The sequence below is a fragment of the Astatotilapia calliptera genome, chromosome 3, assembly GCF_900246225.1.
Source record: "Astatotilapia calliptera chromosome 3, fAstCal1.2, whole genome shotgun sequence".
Classification (NCBI taxonomy): Eukaryota; Metazoa; Chordata; class Actinopteri; order Cichliformes; family Cichlidae; genus Astatotilapia; species Astatotilapia calliptera.
In genome coordinates, this window is record NC_039304.1 from 17,160,354 (window position 1) to 17,180,973 (window position 20,620).

Genomic DNA, 20,620 nt, shown 5'->3' on the forward strand with positions numbered 1-20,620 from the left:
AATAAATCTTGCTGTTATAAATATTGCTGTTAGTTCCCCTTAAACAGTGTCACATTTGTAAGGATATTTATTGAAGATGATTAAAGTCTGAAGAAACAAGACAGTTGTTGTCAGTTTAATTAAATTAACAAGATGCCATTTTTAGCTGCTAACGAGCTAGCTTGGGTCTTTAGTTGATTTCACAGGCAGTGTCGTGCTGTCAAAGCTGGTTTTTTATGTTTTTGGCCCAGACAGTAAAGTACATAACTAGTGTATGTCCTGCATGGGTTGCACGGGTATCACAATGAATTAGAAGGTGAGACCAAAACTCAATAAAACTAACGAAATCTCAGGTAGTTGCAATCTGTTGCACGGTGTAACCGTGTAAGTATAAACTCTACCATTTTTGCAACAGGTGATCAGTCGTACTGGATGTGTATAAATAGTCCTGTCTAGGGATGGGAATTGCGCACCAGTAGATCATTTCCTTGGAATTGTTAGTCTGCCTGCCTATCGATCCTCCTTATCAGTTCCACTTGGACTTGCTCTACAAAAAATCAAAAATCGTATTCTGTTTTATTATTTATGTTTCTTTTGAGTTTGAGTTTTGGAAAAGAGGATCTTAAGACGCTGAGAAAAACAAAAAAAGAGAAACCAATCCTCAAAAAGGGAACTGTTCTGAATCTCTAAAAAATGTTTGATCCCAAATGCCTGTTTGAAATGTACTAACTTGTTCAGAATTGATAACAAGAAAATACCACAAAAGTGTAACAAATAATTATCAAAGAGGGTAAAAGCTCAATAAACTTGTCTATAGTAACCTGAATGTTTCTAATACACAATATGATGAGAAACTGTCTGTTGTAACATCTGTGTAACATGCACATCGGCAACATGAAAATGAGGAAGCAAGAAATCTGCAAACTATAAATTAAAATTTATGCACACAACTTTTAGTTTTTAAAGTCATCAAAGATGTGTGCTGTGCAATTATTCTATGCTGGCAAAAGAACAGTGGATGAAATAATTAAAAGACCAAAATCACCAATGAGTGATTTTGGCCTTGACCAATGACCAATGATGAGTGGATACAAACATCCGACCACAACTATATATATTTTTCCGTGATTTTACCATCTCTCTGTCCTTCTCTTGAGCAGATGCCCTATGGCTCACACATCCGGTTGCCTAACTCAGCAACTCAGATGACACTTCAGTATTCAGAATCAACACATTTTAATTTGAAACTTTTCTGCTTATTCACTACATCAAACAAAATATGTATATTTGTTACATCGAATGAAATATATCTTTGCTCCTAAAAAGATTAGCTTCAGCAAATTCACATACAGCTATACTTGTTGTTGAACTCTGTGTTATATTTCTATCATCACTTAGTCACTTAGTCAGTGGAGGTGATAACAATGCTCATAACAATGGTCAGTTAGGCTCTGGTGTTTAAATGATGCTAGTCCTAAATACTAGCATGCTAGTCAGTACTAAGGGACCCAAAGTGTGCCTAAAAAATATCACCAGCATCATTGCGCCATCACCAGCCTGAACTGTTCTATATTTTCATGTTTACAGCAAACTCTGAACCTAACATCTGAATGTTTTTGCAGAAATCGAGACTCGTCACACCAGAATATCAAATTGTAGCCTCAGTTTCCATTGCTTAGCTGACACTCAGTATGCCTCATGTGAAAGGTTAAGCATTATTTTACAGTTTGGGAATTTTAGGTCCCATTTTGGGTCTGTAAAAATCTGGAGACAATATTCCCAAGAACTTCTTAAACTTTTCTTACTTACCTCTTGGACACAACTATTACAAATGCATAGAACAGTAGGAAGACTAAACTTCAAACATTTTTATTTAGTTTTGTGTTTTTGTTTTTTTTGTTTGTTTTTTTTTGGGGGGGGGGGGTATTTAATTCCTGTTTTATCAATTATCTATAATTCTGACCATTTGTTGGTTGATTTTGTCTGAACAACTCACCAGACAAAAAGAGGAAGGCAAAAAATGAGAGTGTTTACCCTTATAAAGACAGTCAAGGCTTTATTGTTGTGTACGTCCAAGTACGAGTATTGTTGCACCCCTACATAGTGCAACAATACTCGTATCGATATTGAACCGTTCGATACAGTGCTTTTGGTTCGGTACGCATATGTATCAAACAATACAAAATTTTTTATTTATTTTATCAACTTTTCTTCTGACGATGCTGTCTGTCTTATGCACTCAGTGAATCTGCGTTCGACTATAGGCTGCACTGTCGAGTGCAGATCCACTGAGCGCAGCACAGGCTAGCAAGACAGAAGCTAAGCTCGTTGCAACATGGCAACTGCCTCAACGCTACCCGAAATTGAACCTCCCCCATCCTCATTCAGATCTGGCCTTTGGAACTATCTTGGTTTTCATGTGAAGCATGACCCTGAAGGTAAGTGCGTCATGGACAAAAGTAAAACAGTATGTCGGATGTGCCAAGCAATGCTCAATTGGTAGGAACTAGTGCGTTAGCGCAGTTAGCTTGTTAACGTGTTGACGCCGTCCAGCCCCACGCACGGGGCGATCCGCAGTAGCTCGCAAACGGAGATTTGCTGTGTTGTGGCGTTAACGTCATTTTAACGAGATTAACGCTGACAGCACTAGTGGGAACACAAAGAATATGACTGCACATTTACGCCGACATCATCCTAGTGCAAAGACAAGTGGAAGCAGACAAAAACAACAAGCATGCATGCTACAAACTTTACCCGAGTCATTTAGACAGCGGTTAGCACATGATTCTCCTTATGGGGACCTGATATGTTTAATATGCTGCTGAGAATATAGCCCAGATGTCTGACCAACTCAGAAAAGCTAATGTCTTTCTCACTATCCTATCAAAGTTCACAATTAGTGAATATGACTAGTTTATATCTGAAAAATGGTTAAACTCTGTTTTGCAGAAGAGGACAATTAATCTCACAGATGATGTATAAAATTAAAGGATTTTATTTGCCTGAAAAAGTCATAGCCTCTCATTACACAGCCAAAATGTTTGCATCGTATCCACAGACGACTTGCGTGCTGATCACAGTCGAGGTGGCGGGCTACTTGTTTTCCCTGATCTTCAGCTCACGATGCATCTGGCCCCAAACACACGGGTAACAAAAGCACACTTTACAGCAGTCATCAGTGAACGAGCCCTGCAGGATGGAGAAGAAGAAGCAGATAGACAGAGGATGAAGCAGCAGGAGTTACTGTTGTTACCCCTCAGACATAAAAGTTTAGTGGGGTGTTGTCATCCCCTCATCCGGCAGCTGTGTCCCTGTGTAGAGCTGGGTAACCAAATATCTGAGAGTTTGTCAAAACAAGCAACCTCAACTTTTTTCCCACGATGAGGGCAAGAGATTTCAGATTTGAAGAACTTTACAGTTCCTCTTTCTCAACTCAAGCTACTCCTTTATAATTTCCACGGATTGTAAAATACCACAAGTTTTATCCAGGTCACTTTTATGGTGGCACTACATGATGTGGTTACTTATAAACAAATAATGAGGACACAGAGACATCTGAGAGCTATTGAAGAGGTGACGGTGAGTGAGAAGGATCTGCACAAAGCACAATTTGTGTGCATTTTATATGAATCTCATAAAATTTAGATTTTACGTCAGTTAATTTTAGAACCACATCACAAAGACACACATTCAACTCGCAGAAACCTCCAGGGCTTAAAAGTGAAGCCAGTGCAGAAGTTATAAAAGTGCACTTCCTCTAGTGACCTCATCTATCTTTTAAGTGTAGTTTGTAACAGTGTCCTCCATCTCTAATCCAGCCTTACTTCAATGTTGTGGCGCTCTCTGATGGATCCACGGAGTAAGCAGGACACCACACCACAAACGTCCAGGAGTGGCATTGCACAGCACCATCCATGTTTATTGGCTGCATCACACTGCATGCAGGGGAAACAGCAAAGGCCACAGCAACCTTTGGGGAGAAACAGGTACAGAGTTATTTTACAGACAGACAGACACCTCAGCAGACACCTCAGCACATGAATCATCACATCTCACAACGTATTGCGACATTTCCACTCCAATTGCGAAAACTTGGTTTTCTGGTGAAAAATGTAAAATAATGAAAAACTCCATAATGCTGCTAAATGATCATTGCTATCATGTAGTCTCAGATAGTTCATTCATTCTTGATTTTTTACTGACTTCAAACACTCGGTTAGCTTGTTGCAAACAAAGTCTGAGGAGATCGTTCATGCAGAAATCACTGCTGTTTGTAGGGTTTCCTGGGTTTACTTACAGCTCTCCATATCAGAGCAGCAATCACAGAGGTCGGTGCTCCATTGGCCAGAGTTTTCAATGGTCCTGATGACTGTCACCACCTGGGTGGGCTGCTTGTGGACAGCCGTGCCTGTAGGAAACACCATGCTGAAGGAAACACAGACACAGATTGAAATGCTGTAGTGGTTATCTGGTTAGAGAAATTCAACATGAAAAAGGTGAAAGACTGGTTTTGATCCATGTTATAACAGGATGATTCCTGGTTCATATAAATGACAACAAATACCTTTGGCCAGCTGTACAAATGATTTATGTACTGCCCAGACAAAAGAGCTGACACCGGTTTTAAGCACAGATTTATTATCTCTGACTTCCTCAGAAAAATGTTACCACATATTACATTCATGATTTTACAAAGATTTCTGATTCTCTTAAGCTGTTCATCAGTGTAAAATGTCTTTCTTACCTTCTTTTGTCTTCTCTGGTTCTCTGAGCTTTCAAAACAAGAGAAAAAGTTTGGAAACACCAGCATTTAAGCACAGACCAATAACAGGAAGGGGAGGTGCCGAGAGTACGCACACACACGGATTACTCAAGAGCCGCGGAGGGCTGAGCCTGATGGGAAGTCCACACCAATCACTGTAATGATGCACAGTAACTGCTATGACGAATGTTTAGGAATTCACTGAGCCCCTGCTTCAGTGCTGGGAAAGGAAAACACACTGCTTAACCGATGAGCAGCAACAAGACTTATTCTATGAATCCATCAGTACTTCTGCTGTCAATCCAAACACACTTGACACCAGAGGTGGGAAGTACAAATACTTTATTACTGTACTCCAGGTATCTGTACTGTACTTGAGTAGTGTTTTTTTAGTGATTACTTTTTACTACATATATCTGTACTTTCTACACCTTACATTTTGTAAAAAAGTTACTTTTGCTTTAACGCAGTTCTGTCACTGTGAGCCTCCAAACATCGAACTAATTTGAGCCTAAACAGAAACATATGACAGGCTTTTTTATAAATGACCCGAGGATGTTGCATAACAAGAGATGACTGTGCCAAAGTCTGGGTTAAAAGTGGGACTGTGTTTTTTTGTGTGTGTTTTTTGGGGGGCGGAGGCTTAGTAAGTGCACCGATGATACTTCAACATGTAATACGACTGCTAATAATAATAATCATAATAATAGTAACATGTAGATTGGAGAAGAACCAACCCTGCATATTAATGCATTCTTATGGACTGAATACTACACCATCAACCAAAAAATGTAAATGTCCAAGAGATGATGTAGTATTTTATAAACTGGTCACTACCTCAGGTTTTTCTCTTGACATTTCATGAGTCAAATTCTTCTGGGAAAGGAAACAAGATGACTTAGCTCAAATGTATTTTTATCTGTATTTTTACCACAATTTATTTCACTTATTTACTGTTATGGCTGGAGGGATGTCTGCTTTTTTAAATGGAGCTGCTGGATATTTACATGAAGATGAGGAAATTTGTGTTTGGTTGATTATTTCTTTGCCGTAAAAATGTTTCCTGGGAATAAATCTTGCTGTTATAAATATTGCTGTTAGTTCCCCTTAAACAGTGTCACATTTGTAAGGATATTTATTGAAGATGATTAAAGTCTGAAGAAACAAGACAGTTGTTGTCAGTTTAATTAAATTAACAAGATGCCATTTTTAGCTGCTAACGAGCTAGCTTGGGTCTTTAGTTGATTTCACAGGCAGTGTCGTGCTGTCAAAGCTGTTTTTTTATGTTTTTTGCCCAGACAGTAAAGTACATAACTAGTGTATGTCCTGCATGGGTTGCACGGGTATCACAATGAATTAGAAGGTGAGACCAAAACTCAATAAAACTAACGAAATCTCAGGTAGTTGCAATCTGTTGCACGGTGTAACCGTGTAAGTGTAAACTCAGAATAGGTCACCATGTTCGATTTTTACTGACAGCTCCAGGAATGAGTACACACAGCGCACACATCTGGTGTAAAGCTAGTGAAACGTGAGGACCAAGTCATCACATTTGTAGATTTTACATGTAAGTGATTAAAGAAGAAGCTCAACACAACGGTTAGCTTCTATTCTCAGGTATGGAAGGACAAGGCAGCTGATGTCTTGGCAGAAGATAACAGTATCTGAAGTATTGTCAGGTTCTTTATGAGAGAAGACAACATAAACTCAAAGTACACGTTTCTTAAAATTTATTAGACAGTTAAAGGTGAGAGTTACTAACAGCACCGTGTCTCTTACTTCATTTAGCAAACCTAAACGAACAAAGAGCACAACACCCAGGCAGTAAACAGTTCTATTATGCATTATAATAGAACTGCACTTGGTTTATCTTTCGCCCTTTATGGCACAAACTTCTCTCTGTAATAAGAAGACCACTCTTCCCACTTCACCATGGCAACTGTCTCCTGTCCTCCGGTCAGGCCTTTAGAGATCAAGAGAGATGTAAAAATGTAGAGGGAGAACTCCCAAACAAAAAAAAAAGTTTTCGTCTAGTTTTGAGCGAATCAAAACGAACGTAAATCATATCATTAAAGGTTAACTGCGATGAAAGCACATGTGTCAGTGAAGACCTCTCTGTCTGCTGCTTCTACCATGGCATCATGAATGGTTCATTTATCAGAGAAGACCATTTTGTTTTTGCCTCTCTGTGAACCGTCACCAAAACAATAATAAAAGGAGCAATGCATTACTGCAGTAAAAAATATTATGGTCACTTGTATCTGCTTACATACTTTAGAAGTTTTTTATGTGAAGTAAGGCAGGTGTTGTAGTGAGGTACTGGATGTGTATAAATAGTCCTGTCTAGGGATGGGAATTGTGCACCAGTAGATCATTTCCTTGGAATTGTTAGTCTGCCTGCCGATCCTCCATATCAGTTCCACTTGGACTTGCTCTACAAAAAATCTAAAATTGTATTCTGTTTTATTATTTATGTTTCTTTTGAGTTTGAGTTTTGGAAAAGAGGATCTTAAGATGCTGAGAAAAACAAAAAAAGAGAAACCAATCCTCAAAAAGGGAACTGTTCTGAATCTCTAAAAAATGTTTGATCCCAAATGCCTGTTTGAAATGTACTAACTTGTTCAGAATTCATAACAACAAAATACCACAAAAATGTAAGGAATAATTATCAAAGAGGGTAAAGCTTATCCATGCCTTTGTTACGTCACGACTAGATTACTGTAATTCACTTTATTATGGTCTCCACTCTACCCTTTTACATAGATTACAGACAGTCCAGAATGCCGCTGCACGCATTCTAACTAAAACTAGGAAGTTTGCTCACATCACTCCCGTCCTTGCTGATCTGCACTGGTTGCCTGTGAAATTTCGTATTCAATTTAAAATTCTGTTGTTTACTTTTAAAATTACTAATAACACAGGGCCAAGTTATCTTAAGGAACTCTTAAATTCATATCTTCCTACGAGGGCCTTAAGATCTTCCTCACAGTCATTGTTGGTTCAGCCCAGATCTCGCTTGAAGTCTAGAGGTGATCGAGCGTTTGCTCTAGCTGCACCTGAGCTGTGGAACAGTCTCCCGATTGGCATCCGGGTGTCTGATTCTATTCAATCTTTTAAATCACGGCTTAAAACATATCTGTTTGAACTTGCTTTTTCTACCAGTTAAATTCTCGCCTTGCTTCCAGTGTGTTGTTCTAATGTTCTAATGTGTCTGGTTGTTTTGCGTTGTCCTGTGCTGTCAATGTTTTCCATCACTGTGTTTGATGGTTCAGCTTTACAGCTTTACTCTGCTATAGCTCTGTGCTATAGTTTATTCTTATTAGTGGTTTTTATCTGTGTAACTTGTTCAGAATTCATAACAAGAAAATACCACAAAAATGTAAGGAATAATTATCAAAGAGGGTAAAAGCTCAATAAACTTGTCTATAGTAACCTGAATGTTTCTAATACACAATATGATGAGAAACTGTCTGTTGTAACATCTGTGTAACATGCACATCGGCAACATGAAAATGAGGAAGCAAGAAATCTGCAAACTGCGTACATGGCATGACTTGCGAAATTTGTACTTGGAATCAGGCAGATGATGCTGGCCAAGAAATCACATGCTTTAAACCCTGAAATACCTCCTAATATTTACTTATAAATGCAGTAACCCCCCTAACCCTGCAGATGCCCCATGGCTCATCCGGTTGCCTAACTCAGAACTCAGATGACACTTCAGTATTCAGAATCAACACATTTTGTACTTTTCTGCTTATTCACTACATCGAACAAAATATGTATGTTTGTTACATCAAATAAAATATATCTTTGCTCCTACAAAGATTAGCTTCAGCAAATTCAAATACAGTTATACTTGTTGTTGAATTCTGTGTTATATTTCTATCGACACTTCCTCAGTGGAGGTTAGCCTCTGACATCTCATAACAATGGTCAGTTAGGCTCTGGTGTTTAAATGATGCTAGTCCTAACTACTAGCATGCTAGTTAGTACTAAGGGACCCAAAGTGTGCCAAAAAAAATATCACCAGCATCTTCACACCATCACCAGCCTGAACTGTTGATACAATGGAGCATGGATCCATATTTTCATAATGTTTACAGCAAACTCTGAACCTAACATCTGAATGTTTTGGCAGAAATCGAGACTCGTCACACCAGAATATCAAATTGTAGCCTCAGTTTCATATTGTTCAGCTGACGCTCAGTATGCCTCATGTGAAAGGTTAAGCATTGTTTTACAGTTTGGGAATTTTAGGTCCCATTTTGGGTCTGTAAAAATCTGGATACCCAATAACTTCTTGAACTCTTCATATTTTCGCCTTGGACACAACTTTGTGTAAATGAAGTGAATAGAACAGTTTGTAGTATTTAGTAATTAAATAAGGTAGGCAAAAATAAGAGTGTTTACCTTTCAGTGTTTACCTTTACTAAGGCAGTCAAGGCTTCGTTGTTGTGTACATGCATGATCTGGTCAAAAAATATGAATCTCAGATTTGTTGTTTAGCCATGAGTTCTGTGATGTAGAGGCATTAAGGGGGCATGTAGTGGCCGATAAGTACTATTGCAGCGATTCTTCGCTACACATTTTCACCCAGGAAGCAAGAGTAAACAAAGATCAGGTATCGAATGGGACTACATCTACAGTGTCAGTGTACTGGTCCACCGTTTGCTTACATCAGTGTAGCAAGAAGAGAGGCCTCAGGCAACTGGAAGCAACGATATGCTGCAAAGCTTTAGGCACATCAGAATAAGAAGAACCCAATCTCAAAGATTTACTAGACAAAGAACTCAAATGTTTATGATTTCGGGTACTCTTGGTTTCATTGCTAGATATTTTTATTTATTTTGCATGGCGCACTTTTATTTTTCTAACAAATTTTCTAAGGGAAAAATAATATAAGGTGATAAAGTACCGTTACAGAAGCAGTGGATTTTCTTTCAAATGTTTTAGGTCAAATAAATCTAAATGAAGTAGTAATGCTCTAATACAGCAGCATTATATGATGCAATGTTATAATGAATTAAGCACAACAGAAAAACACAGTTTCAGCCCGACAGGTTCCACTATTACAAACAATTACTTCATCTGCATATATTAGTGAATACGACTAGTTTATATCTGAACACTAGGACAATTAATCTCACACATGATGTTGTATAAAATTAAAGGATTTTATTGGCCTGAAAAAGTCAAATAGGATTCGACACATTAATATGACAACAAATTTAAAGCATTTTTCTTCAGCAGTGACATAGGCCCTCAACACACAGCCGAAATGTTTGCATCCACAGACGTGCTGGCAGCAGTCGAGGTGGCGGGCTGCTATTACTGCCTGATCTTCAGCTCACGATGCATCTGGCACCAAACGCACGGGTAACACCAGCACACTTTACAGCAGTCATCACAGAACGAGCCCTGCAGGATGGAGGAGAAGAAGCAGAAAGAGAGGATGAAGCAGCAGGAGTTACGGGGTCTCTGCAGTATTTCAGCTTCCTCACCTTACAATATAAAGCACTTTCAGGCCACTGCTGTTGTGATTTGGTGCTATATAAAAACAAATATTATTGTGCTGTCGTGGTTGCCACTGTGTAGGTACGGCACTGATTATTCTGAACTCAAACCAACATGAATAGTAACAGAAACATGCAGAGGAGGTTTTCCTGTGATTTCCAGACAGTAAATTTCACATCACAACATTCAACATTCATCTGTTTTTACTAACAATAAAGACGTAAATGAATGACGGCAGTCTCTTTCTCCTTATCTGCTAAAAGCTCCACTATATTCACTAACTATCAGCTTTTTGATGCTGGCAGGAACCTGCTACAGCTAACTGTTACAACAGGCTGGCGTCAGCACTGAGAGTAACATGTCCTTTAAAAATGCTGTGTGGAGCTGGTAACCAAATATCTGAGAGTTGCAGCCACATGTGCAGGTTCCTTCCCACATTTTATGCAATGAAGTTCATTTTAGAACCATATCTGAAATACACACATTCAATAATAAAGACCGATCTCAGGACTTTTACTATATTCTGAAAATATCATAACTTATTACTCCAAGCAGAAACCTCCAGGACTTTTAGGAAGTCTTAAAACTGCACCTCCTCCAGTGACCTCATCTATCTTTTAAATGTAGTTTGTAACAGTGTCCTCCATCTGAAAGCAGTCTTACAACAATGTTGTGGCGCTCTCTGATGGACCCACGGAGTAAGCAGGACACCACACCACAAACATCCAGCAGTGGCAGTGCGCAGCACCATCCATGTTTACTGGCTGCATCACACTGCATGCAGGGGAAACACCAAAAGCCACAGCAACCTTTGACGAGAAACACGTACAGAGTTATTATATATAAAATGTCCACGTTTCATATATAATAACTATGTTTTAAATCACAATGCAAACAACATAGATTTTTACTATTTCAATCTGTTTTATAAAGACATGGAGAGTTCATTGTTTAGCACTTCTCCTTCTCCGTGCTGTCAGTTTGTCTGTTTGTTGCCCATCTTCCTCTTCTCATGTCTACATCATGTTTTGCATGGCTCATTGTACATTATGAAAGTTTCAGTGGCTATTTCTTCATATTTTGACTGCATGCTTTTGTTCCAGTTTCCAGTCAGTCAAATTGTCCTTTAATGCTCCTCTGTGAGAGTACCAAGGAAGCAGGGCAGCATTTCTTCTTTTGCTTGTCTACCTGCAGAAACACCTCCACCACAGCATTTATGTGTGTGGCATTATGAATGTTAACGCTAGTAGATTTTACAAGAAGTTTTCTAATGTCTCATGAATGTGATCACATCAAATGAAAAATCTTGTATCTTTTGTTTTATTGTCTTTGATTTTAAAAAGTCACTTTGGGGGAAAAAATTGATATGTTGTTTAAATCTTTTAATGCTCTTTTTTTTTTCAAACATTTTACCTGATTGTAAAAAAGGAAAGAAGATCTTAAAACATACATACAGAGATATAATAATCCATTTAAAAAAACATGTTGAAGAGCACAGTTACGTATGTCCCTGTGTGACACTGTGACATGAAGGTCTCCACTGAGTTTGATCCACTTTAAATTTTGCACTGGTGTACCATTGTGATGTTTTTGGCATCCTCCAGGGGGAGCTATTTCAGATTTCCCCGAGTGAAACCACAAAGAGACCAGATTAGGTCAGTTTTAACATTTAAATTCCTGTTCCCATTAAAGCAACTTAAACTTTGTTGCTCTATAATACTACTACCTGGACATTCTGGTGAGATAGTCTCAATGCTTTTAGAAATTCTTGAATATTTGCTGACTTTAGACTCTCTGCTAAATGATTGCAAAGAAGGCCTGAAGCAAAGTCTAAGGAGACGGTTGATGCACTAATCGCTGCTGTTTGCAGAAATAGCTCGGTTGACTTACAGGTCTCCATATCAACACAACATTCACAAAGGCCTGTGGTCCACTGCCCAGCACTGGCAGTTGTCATCACCTGGGTGGGCTGCTGTCGGACAGCCATGGCTGGAGGAGATAAATCGCAAATACAGATACAGATAACAGGATCTTTAGCTTCATGTAAAGCACTATGAAGACCTCAGACCAGAGGCACATTTTATTTATGTGCAATACAGACAAAAAAGTTCACTGTGCAAGAAACTACTAAGAATGTACATATATATATATATATATACACACACATATATATATACACACACATATATATATATACACACACATATATATATATACACACACACACATATATATACACACACACACATATATATATATATATATATATATATATATATATATATATATATATATATATATATATATATATATATATATATATATATATATATATATACGTCACTATGCAGAACTTAATGGCCACATGAGCATTTTGAGAAAGCTGTGACTGTGATTTTGCAGTATATAAATAAAACTAAATTGAAGTTTTTGACTATTTAAAAATGCATTTTGCAGTAATAAAACCTGCTGTAATTGTGCAGGTAGGTCTGAACTTTGATGCCAAAATTCAAATTCATGGCCGATCACTTCAGAAATAGGCAGAGCAGGTGAAGTAACCTCAGGCCTCTCCACAAGATGGCGTGGAGAGGCCTGATGTGACTTGCTTAAAAACACAACTCACGCAAACTGAAAGCAGCATTTTGAAAATGATACAGCATTTTGAGGAAGCCAGAAATGTAAAATGCTATATCAAAATTATATAACATATTAAATACCAGAAGAACACTGTTTCAAACACAGAAAGTAAAACAGATGTAAGCTGTCACTTCTACGGTGATGGATATTTTTTATTTAGCATCCAGCCTAAGTGACATGCATCATTAAGTCCGCTTATTTTGTTACTGCAGTTGAAGTATAATAATAATAATATTAATAATGTATCCATCATTGCAGCTGCACGTCTTCCTGATAACACTTATACCAAAGTGTCATGAGTTCAAAGATTACTGACTCTTTTAAGCTGCTCGTTAGTATAAAATATCTGTCCTACCTTTTCTGCAGATCTCTGAGCTCTGTGCGGGAACAACTTAGTATCTAACTACAAATCAGGGAGTGAAAGAGGAATTGAAGCCTTTGAGCCTTTAATTTGAGCCTGAACAGAAACACATGGAAGACCAAAGTCAGGGGTTAAAAGTGGGACTGCGTGTTTTTGTTGTTTGTTTTGTTTTGTTTTTGCCACCACAAAGGAATGACGGCTGGTATCTGTAAGTTGCAGTATTTAAGCATCTAGCTAACCCTACTGAGGAGGAGCGAGGATAAAGGGAGTGACGTTTTTTAAGTGTCAGGTACATAGTGGCTGCGGTTTCATGCTCAGAGTGAAGTCACGTCAACTGAGATTCAGCAGAGATTCTTTTGAATTTTAGCTGAAGTTCCTTGAATTCATTCAATGAATTCCACCTTCATACCATGTAGAAAAAAGATGGCATAAACAGTTTACTGGCAGTGTAGAGGATGGAAATCAGCCAGGACAACTCATGAAACATCTGCTCACATCAGGTATAATTCAGGTGTTTACATCCTCAAAGAGCAGCAGGTCAGCTGATCACAGCCTGCAAATCTACTCGAGCTCTCAGTACAAATTAATGTGAGTTATGATTTTTTTTTTTCCCCACACTGATCGATTAAAACCAGTTTTCCCCACCTGCTAAATCCACCAAACCCCTGACTGTACACATTTTTCTGTTCAGAGGCAAAGTCCTCTAAACTGGAGGCAACAGAAAATACAAATATATTTTTAATTTTCCTTCATCCCCTTTATCAGATTCAAGCTGAGAAGATTAGAATAAAAAAAATAGACTAAAGTTTTTATTCCTATCTACTGATATTATTTATCATTATGTTGATAAAGCACAAAGTTCAGTTAGCTTTTCACCAAAAAATAGAAACATCCTCCAAAGAGCTACTCTTTACAGTACTTCAACTTCTACTGGAGTATTTTTTTAACAGTAGTATTTGTACTTCTATTTAAGTACACAATGTAAGACCGAGTCCTTCGAAGGCCGTGAAGACCGGACGTGCGACTGTTTAATTGAAGGGTCCTGTTGTCTAGCAACGAAAACAGTAGCAGCTATGTCCTTGCTGGATGACTGATATAGAGAATTTGGAAAGTCCTAGCCATTTTGCTGTGACTTAATCGGCCTGAAATTGCAGCCTTCAAAGGATACAACCCCTGAATTTGGACACCGCCATGGTCCTCCAGTCCCTTTGCCTTTTCACAATTTTGTTTTCGAGCTACTACAAGTAGCAGCCGTGTTCACAAAACTGGATCCCCGTAACGCCTATCACCTGGTTCTGATACGAGAGGGGGGGACAGTGGAAAGATTTAACACCCATCAGGGCCACTTCGAGTACTTGGTCAAGCCCTTTAGCATCACCAATTCCCCAACCGTGGCCCAAGCCTTTTTGTCCCATATCCCATATCCTACTCGGTGAGACGCATCATGGATGTCAGACATTGTGGGAGGGCTCTTCAGTATCTGGTGCACTGAGAGGTGTATGTCCAGTAGAGCATTCCTGGATCCCTCAGTCGGTAGTTCTGGATAAGACCATGCTCTGGGACTTCTATCATAGTCATCCACATAAACCCGGAGGGTCCCCGGGAGGCTCCTGTTAAGGCGGGGTTACTGTGTATGTGTTCACTTACCTTGCAAGGCCAGGATCCTCCTGGGATGTCCACCCTCTCCCTGAGGCACCTGAAGCAATCAAGCACCTGTGAATCATCTGGCAATCAGCAGACTACTATTTAAGCTGAGACCTGACCTTCAGTCTTCACTTGAGTGTGGTCTGACTGCAGTAGTATTCGCCTCGCTTGTCTGTAAGTCTCATTCCCTGTTCTCATGACAAAGATTTCCAATGTATCCTTTCCTCTGTTTAAGACGGCCCACCCTGTGAGCCCCTGTGAGAGAGTGTTTTGCATAGTGGAGAGAGGAGAGTCTTTTTTTGGAAAACGCTAAAGATCAGAAAAACAAAATTGCTGCCTAAGAACTGCTGAAAGACTTATAATAGCACAATGTTCCCCTCACTGTAAGTAAACTAACTAAACTTGCACTTCTGAGTCCTGCGTTTGAGTCTGTTCAGTCAAACCTTGACACAGATGACCATATTCTGATTTAATAATTAATTGTTCAATAAAATATTCAACTGAATTATTTTACAAACTACCGTTTGCCATCTTTTTATAGTTTAGACTACTATTAAGGCTATTTACATACACTCCATGTTCTAGTGCAGGGGTGGGCATTTCCAGGCCCTGAGGGCCGGTGTCCTGCAGGTTTTAGATCTCACCTTGGGTCAATACACCGGAATCACATGATTAGTTCGTTACCAGGCCTCTGGAGAACTGCAGGAGCTAATTTAGCCATTTAAATCAGCTGTGTTGGTTCAAGGACACATCTAAAACCTGCAGGGACACTGGAGTTGCCGACCCCTGTTCTAGTGTGTTAATTTTTCAATATCTGTGGCGTTTTGGCTTTGTTTGTTTTTTACATTTCAAAATAGATGATTTAAAAAGACGTCCAGTTTAATAGCTTACTGCATCTTTTTCACTTCCTGTTAATTGTTGCATCGGGGAAAAATATTTTTATTTCACATACTAAACCAATATTTTAAAAAAACACAGAACATCGGCCTGGGAACTGAAAACAGAAAGTGCGATTTGGGAAAGCAAACGATTTCATTTCTGCTGAGAAACACACAGCAAAAGGAAAACTATAAATAAGGAATAATTATCAGAAGCTTTGTGATAATGTAAGTAAATGTTTCTGTGAGCTCTTCTATCCAACGTGAAGCTTATGGAAACCCATACACCAAAAAACCCAATAACTCTAAAATCTGTGAAATTTATATAACAATAATGGAAAGGGAACACAAAGAGGCATACACTAACGTGAAAACGCTGTAAAAGGAAGTTTGACAATACGCTCTTGCCCACATAGCCACATTAAATGTCACCAAGTTTTAACAACAGTCCTTGTCATGTTTCCAAAGGAGTCCGGTGACACACAAACAGGTAGGCCTGCAAAAAAATCTCACTTTAATTCTTTCACATAATTTAAGTTTCATTCCCTGACTATACTGACACGCGTTTAGATCTTGCAGTGATAAATAAGTTTTAAATGAAACTTTTCTTTGGTGAGCTGGTCCTTCAACAAATCTTCTTTTGCTACGTAACTGAGAAATGGAGACGACTGGCGGAGGAATATCATGTGGCTCTCTTTGTGTCTTCGTATGTTTGATTTCTTTCCAGGCATAATGCCAGACAGCAACAGGTCACAACACATCTGCCGGCCTTGGGCAGTAATATTAAGTAAGAGAGTAATTTGAAACATTTTTGCACATCTGCAGCTGCTGCATGGTGTCATTTATGACTAAAAGTATCACTGCCTTCCTTCAGATTGTACCTTGGTGATTTTCGATATCATATTCATTGCTCAAGGGGTAGTTGGTAAGTGAGAGATGAATCTACTGATGTTTGAATTTAATTTATATGCTGGAAACAAAGTTTGAAAAATCAAATAATCAAAGGTGTTTAATAAAGACACTCATCTTTATTCTTGTGCCCTGTAGGATTGGTGTACAGCACCGACTGTCCGAGGCAGCCCTTCATCCCCGTCTATATGTGTTTTTTCATACTCGTACCCATCTTGTTGGCACTGAGCTGGTGCTACAACTGTTGCAACATCGTTCTGTGCTCTGTGGCCATCATCTTCTATGTTTGCTGGTTCATCACAGGTGAGCTTTGAGAGCTGAATCCAGTTTCTTAACAGCAAAAGTCAGCTGATTTTAGAAATATTACAGACAGCCTGCACAAGCAAAGCAGATTTTATTTTGTTTTTTTGTTTATTTCCCAACCAAGTTAGATGAGTAGCAAAACAAAAGAGCAAAAGAGTAGCTGATGTTGCAAATCTAAAATAAAAACTAGAGCTAATAATACGATTGTTAAGGAACCATCTATCAGTGCATGTGGGGAAAATAAGATTAACCTCCTGAGAGCCAGAAAAACATATTTTGAGATTTAGATTTTTGAAGGTAATGTAAGTATTGTGTTTGAAAGAAACATGTTCCATCATTTTTTTTTTAATTTATTATTATTTATTTGTTCCTTATCATCTTTAGACGTGTGATGCATCAGGTCTTGTTTGATCACAGAAGGGTGTAACGTAACGATATATTGCAGCACACCAGCCTGTTAAATCAATGATCTTTCCGTGGTCTTATAGACCGAGGCAGCCTTGTTGCATTCTGTTTAAAAGAGTTTAGGCTTTCTAGAGAGCCTAATCTTCAAGAATCTGCTTAAACCAGTAAATTCATATCTTAGGTAGCCTGAGGTAGCAATGCTGTGACCACATATATGCTGAAGAATGGTTTCAGTTTTAATGATACCTTCAGAAATGAGCGCCTCCCTCTGGTTTGTGTGCTCTGAATTTTTATTTCCTAAAACCTGGTTGTCTGTTTTCTGTGAGATGTAATCAGAGGACCATATGTTTGTGGCGGCTGTGTTGTTTTCATGTTTCGTGTTATGTAAATTTAAAAAAAAAAAAAAAAAATTGAAGGTAATTTCAGTACAGTTGAAACTGAACTGATAAAGACAGTTTCTGCAATAGAATCATGACAGCTGTGGCCATGAAATGTGGAAGCTGCAAAGTCCATGTGCTCTGTTAGCACAACCCGCACAAATGTGGTATCAACAGAAAGTCCTGAATGTCCCCATGATAGTACAGTAGTACTCATATTGATTGCATGAATGGATACGTGACATAGAGGTTTCAGACTCGTGTCTCTGACAAAGAATAAAAATTAATTGTTGAGTCTTATATTATCGTTTCCCTTTGTTTACTGGAAGTGTAAGACATGCTTATTCAAAAGAAATTTAAAGAGGAGCTATTTCCTTATTTTATTTCAAGTACGTGAAAACTTCAGCTCTGCACAGATCCGTTAACTGACATTTAATAACTGGTTCACTGATTTAAAAGTTAAAATAGATCATTCACAACAGAGAAATAAAGAGGGGTTTTCAGCCCCTCTCATGGGGCCAGAAATGGATTTGTGCAGCTTTAAACACCAAAGCAAAAAATAATGAGTTAGCACATTTGAGAAGCTGTTAATGTTGTGGAGCAAATTGATTTTTTCGTGGCATGAGAATTAATGCATTACAGCACTATTTTCTTAGTGAGCAAGCACCTTTGAGTCTCTTTTGTTTAATATTTCTCCAGGTAATGTGATGATCTACTCCATTTACGAACCGAACTACAATAAAAACACAACAAAAGCCGATCCATACTGCAACAAGACGCTCTACCTGTTTGCATTTTGGAGCACCAACCTGACCTACATCCTGTTAGGTGTGCTCCTCTTGTCCTATTGCTGTCGTAAGCAACGAGAGGCTGATGATGATAACACTCGGAGTCTGCTGCGTGGATGAAAAGAAAACTAATAAATAAAAAATGAAGCTTTGAACATGTTGGAATTTGGCTTTGATATGTGTCTTATATATGTTTAGAGCTTTTAATAACACAACACACTTTTTTCTTTTCAGAGAAATGTCACAATTTACAGGTAAAATACAAAGTTTAGTGGAAAATGTTTAATCTTTTTTTTATTATTATTATTTTCACGGCAGATTTCTGTTATCTAAACATTTGACTGGATGTTTTTAATAATATATATAATGTTAGGCAAAATAATGAACAAGAATATTTAAAATAGCTCAAAACAGAATATTTATTGGATAGAGCTGTTTAGTCAGAGGGTAAATTGGTTGTGTATCAAAATGCTTGTTTACTTTCTGAATGTTCATGTGCAAAAGTCTTTAGCCACCCATCTTTTCTTCATATTTGGCTTCCAAGCAACCAGAGTTTTTTTTTTGGTTTTTGTTTTTTTTTTTTAAAAGTGGTCTTGAGCAGTGGAGTCGTGGCCAAATGCTGCTTCAGTTTTTATGATGGCAATTTGCATATACTCTCGAATGTTATGAAGAGTGATTAGATGAATTGCAAAATTCATCTCTGTCATGAAAATGAACTTAATCCCAAAAAACCCACTTCCACTGCATTTCATCGCTGGCATAAAAGTAGACCGCTTCAATAATCTTCTCGGTAGCACAGGAAAGAAGGTTGATGAGCACAAGGCTAGAGATCATGTCATGCTGATTGAGTTGGAATAGCACACTGGATGTGTTAAAAGGGGATTCTTGAAATCATTCTTCTTATTCATAATTGCGTTGCATAAAAAGGGTTTGACAGGCAAGGAGGTTGTTGCAACTGAGATTTCACCTAAATTAACCTTTTGTCGGATCATCAAGAACTTTTAGGAAACAGGTTTAATTGTTGTGAAAAAGGCTTCAGGTCACCCAAGAAAGTCCAGCAAGCACCAGGATCGTCAGCTATGGGATCAGTGCCACTAGTGCAGCGGCGGCTCAGGAGTGGCAGCAGGCAGGTGAGAGTGCATCTGCACACATCTCAACATTATTGAAGCAGTGTGAGATCAGTTTGACAGAGAACAGAACAGAAGGCAGAAACATCCAAAGAAGAGCTTTGAATGTCCTTCAAGATGTCTGGAGATCTATTCCTGAAGATTTCTTACAGAAATGACAAAGTTTGTCATATTTGTGATTAAGGATTAAACGCAGTCACAGCAAATATGGACTTCCAAGCTTGTTAGTAACTGTAGAAACACTTTTTTCTTTATATACTGCATTTCCATCATATGTCTGTGAAGGTTCTCAGTCATCCAGGTCATCGTAGTCAAAGGAGTTTGCAAAGAAAAGCGTCTGGACTTGTGTAAGTTACTTGAAGACGTTTCACCTCTCATCCGAGAAGCTTCTTCAGTTCTAAGGTCAAATGGTGGAGAGTCCCAGATATAAACCTAGTGGGAGTAACCCCCCACAAAGGGACAAAAGGACCCCCTGATGATCCTCTAATCGCCTGAGCCAAGGTGTGAAACTGGGTGTGGGTCCCAATCAGTTTACGACACCAGAGTTGGTGTCGTAAACCCCCGCCTCTGTTCAAAGATGGTCGCTCACAGTGGACATAGATGGCTTCTTTCACTCCTCTGGATGGTTTGAAAGAGGAGTGAAAGAAGCCATCTATGTCCACTGTGAGCGACCATCTTTGAACAGAGGCGGGGATTTACGACACCAACTCTCTGCCATCTATAATCCAGTTTTGAGATCCCTTCCCAGACGCCTTAACGCCCACTCACATCCTGGGCCATCTGACCTCAGAAATTCGCATGATAAGGTGGGGCCAGGTTTCACAATGAACACACCCGAAACTCTGGCTGATTGGGACCCACACCCAGTTTCACACCTTGGCTCAGGCAATTAGAGGATCATCAGGGGGTCCTTTTGTCCCTCTGTGGGGGGAA

The 20,620-nt window shown here is 38.8% G+C and overlaps 2 protein-coding genes and 1 pseudogene across 2 annotated transcripts; 1 reads left to right on the forward strand and 2 right to left on the reverse strand.

Annotated features, from left to right (window-relative positions):
• Window positions 1–2,958: 2,958 nt before the first annotated feature.
• Window positions 2,959–4,836, reverse strand: LOC113018768 (cornifelin homolog B-like; the record flags this gene model as incomplete). The annotated part of the gene is made up of 4 exons (XM_026162132.1): window positions 2,959–3,168; window positions 3,804–3,949; window positions 4,277–4,404; window positions 4,724–4,836. Coding segments are annotated over 4 exons (483 nt in total), but the record flags the coding sequence as incomplete, so codon positions are not given.
• Window positions 4,837–9,899: 5,063 nt separating this feature from the next.
• LOC113018765 (cornifelin homolog B-like) lies at window positions 9,900–15,058 on the reverse strand (annotated as a pseudogene).
• Window positions 14,995–18,725, forward strand: LOC113018762 (transmembrane protein 272-like). Its single transcript, XM_026162121.1, has 5 exons — window positions 14,995–15,074; window positions 16,506–16,565; window positions 16,653–16,703; window positions 16,826–16,990; window positions 18,472–18,725. Exons 2-5 carry the CDS (start codon window positions 16,511–16,513, stop codon window positions 18,678–18,680), a joined length of 480 nt encoding a protein of 159 aa, XP_026017906.1. The 5' UTR covers window positions 14,995–15,074; window positions 16,506–16,510; the 3' UTR covers window positions 18,681–18,725.
• The last annotated feature ends 1,895 nt before the right edge of the window (window positions 18,726–20,620 follow it).

Excerpts from the sequence above, each read along its gene's own strand:
- LOC113018762 (XM_026162121.1), top strand. The coding sequence starts at position 16,511 with ATGCCAGACAGCAACAGGTCACAACACATCTGCCGGCCTTGGGCAGTA. Across the intron at positions 16,566-16,652 it reads GCCTTGGGCAGTAATATTAA|ATTGTACCTTGGTGATTTTC; the intron begins GTAAGAGAGTAA and ends GCCTTCCTTCAG. Across the intron at positions 16,704-16,825 it reads CATTGCTCAAGGGGTAGTTG|GATTGGTGTACAGCACCGAC; the intron begins GTAAGTGAGAGA and ends TGTGCCCTGTAG.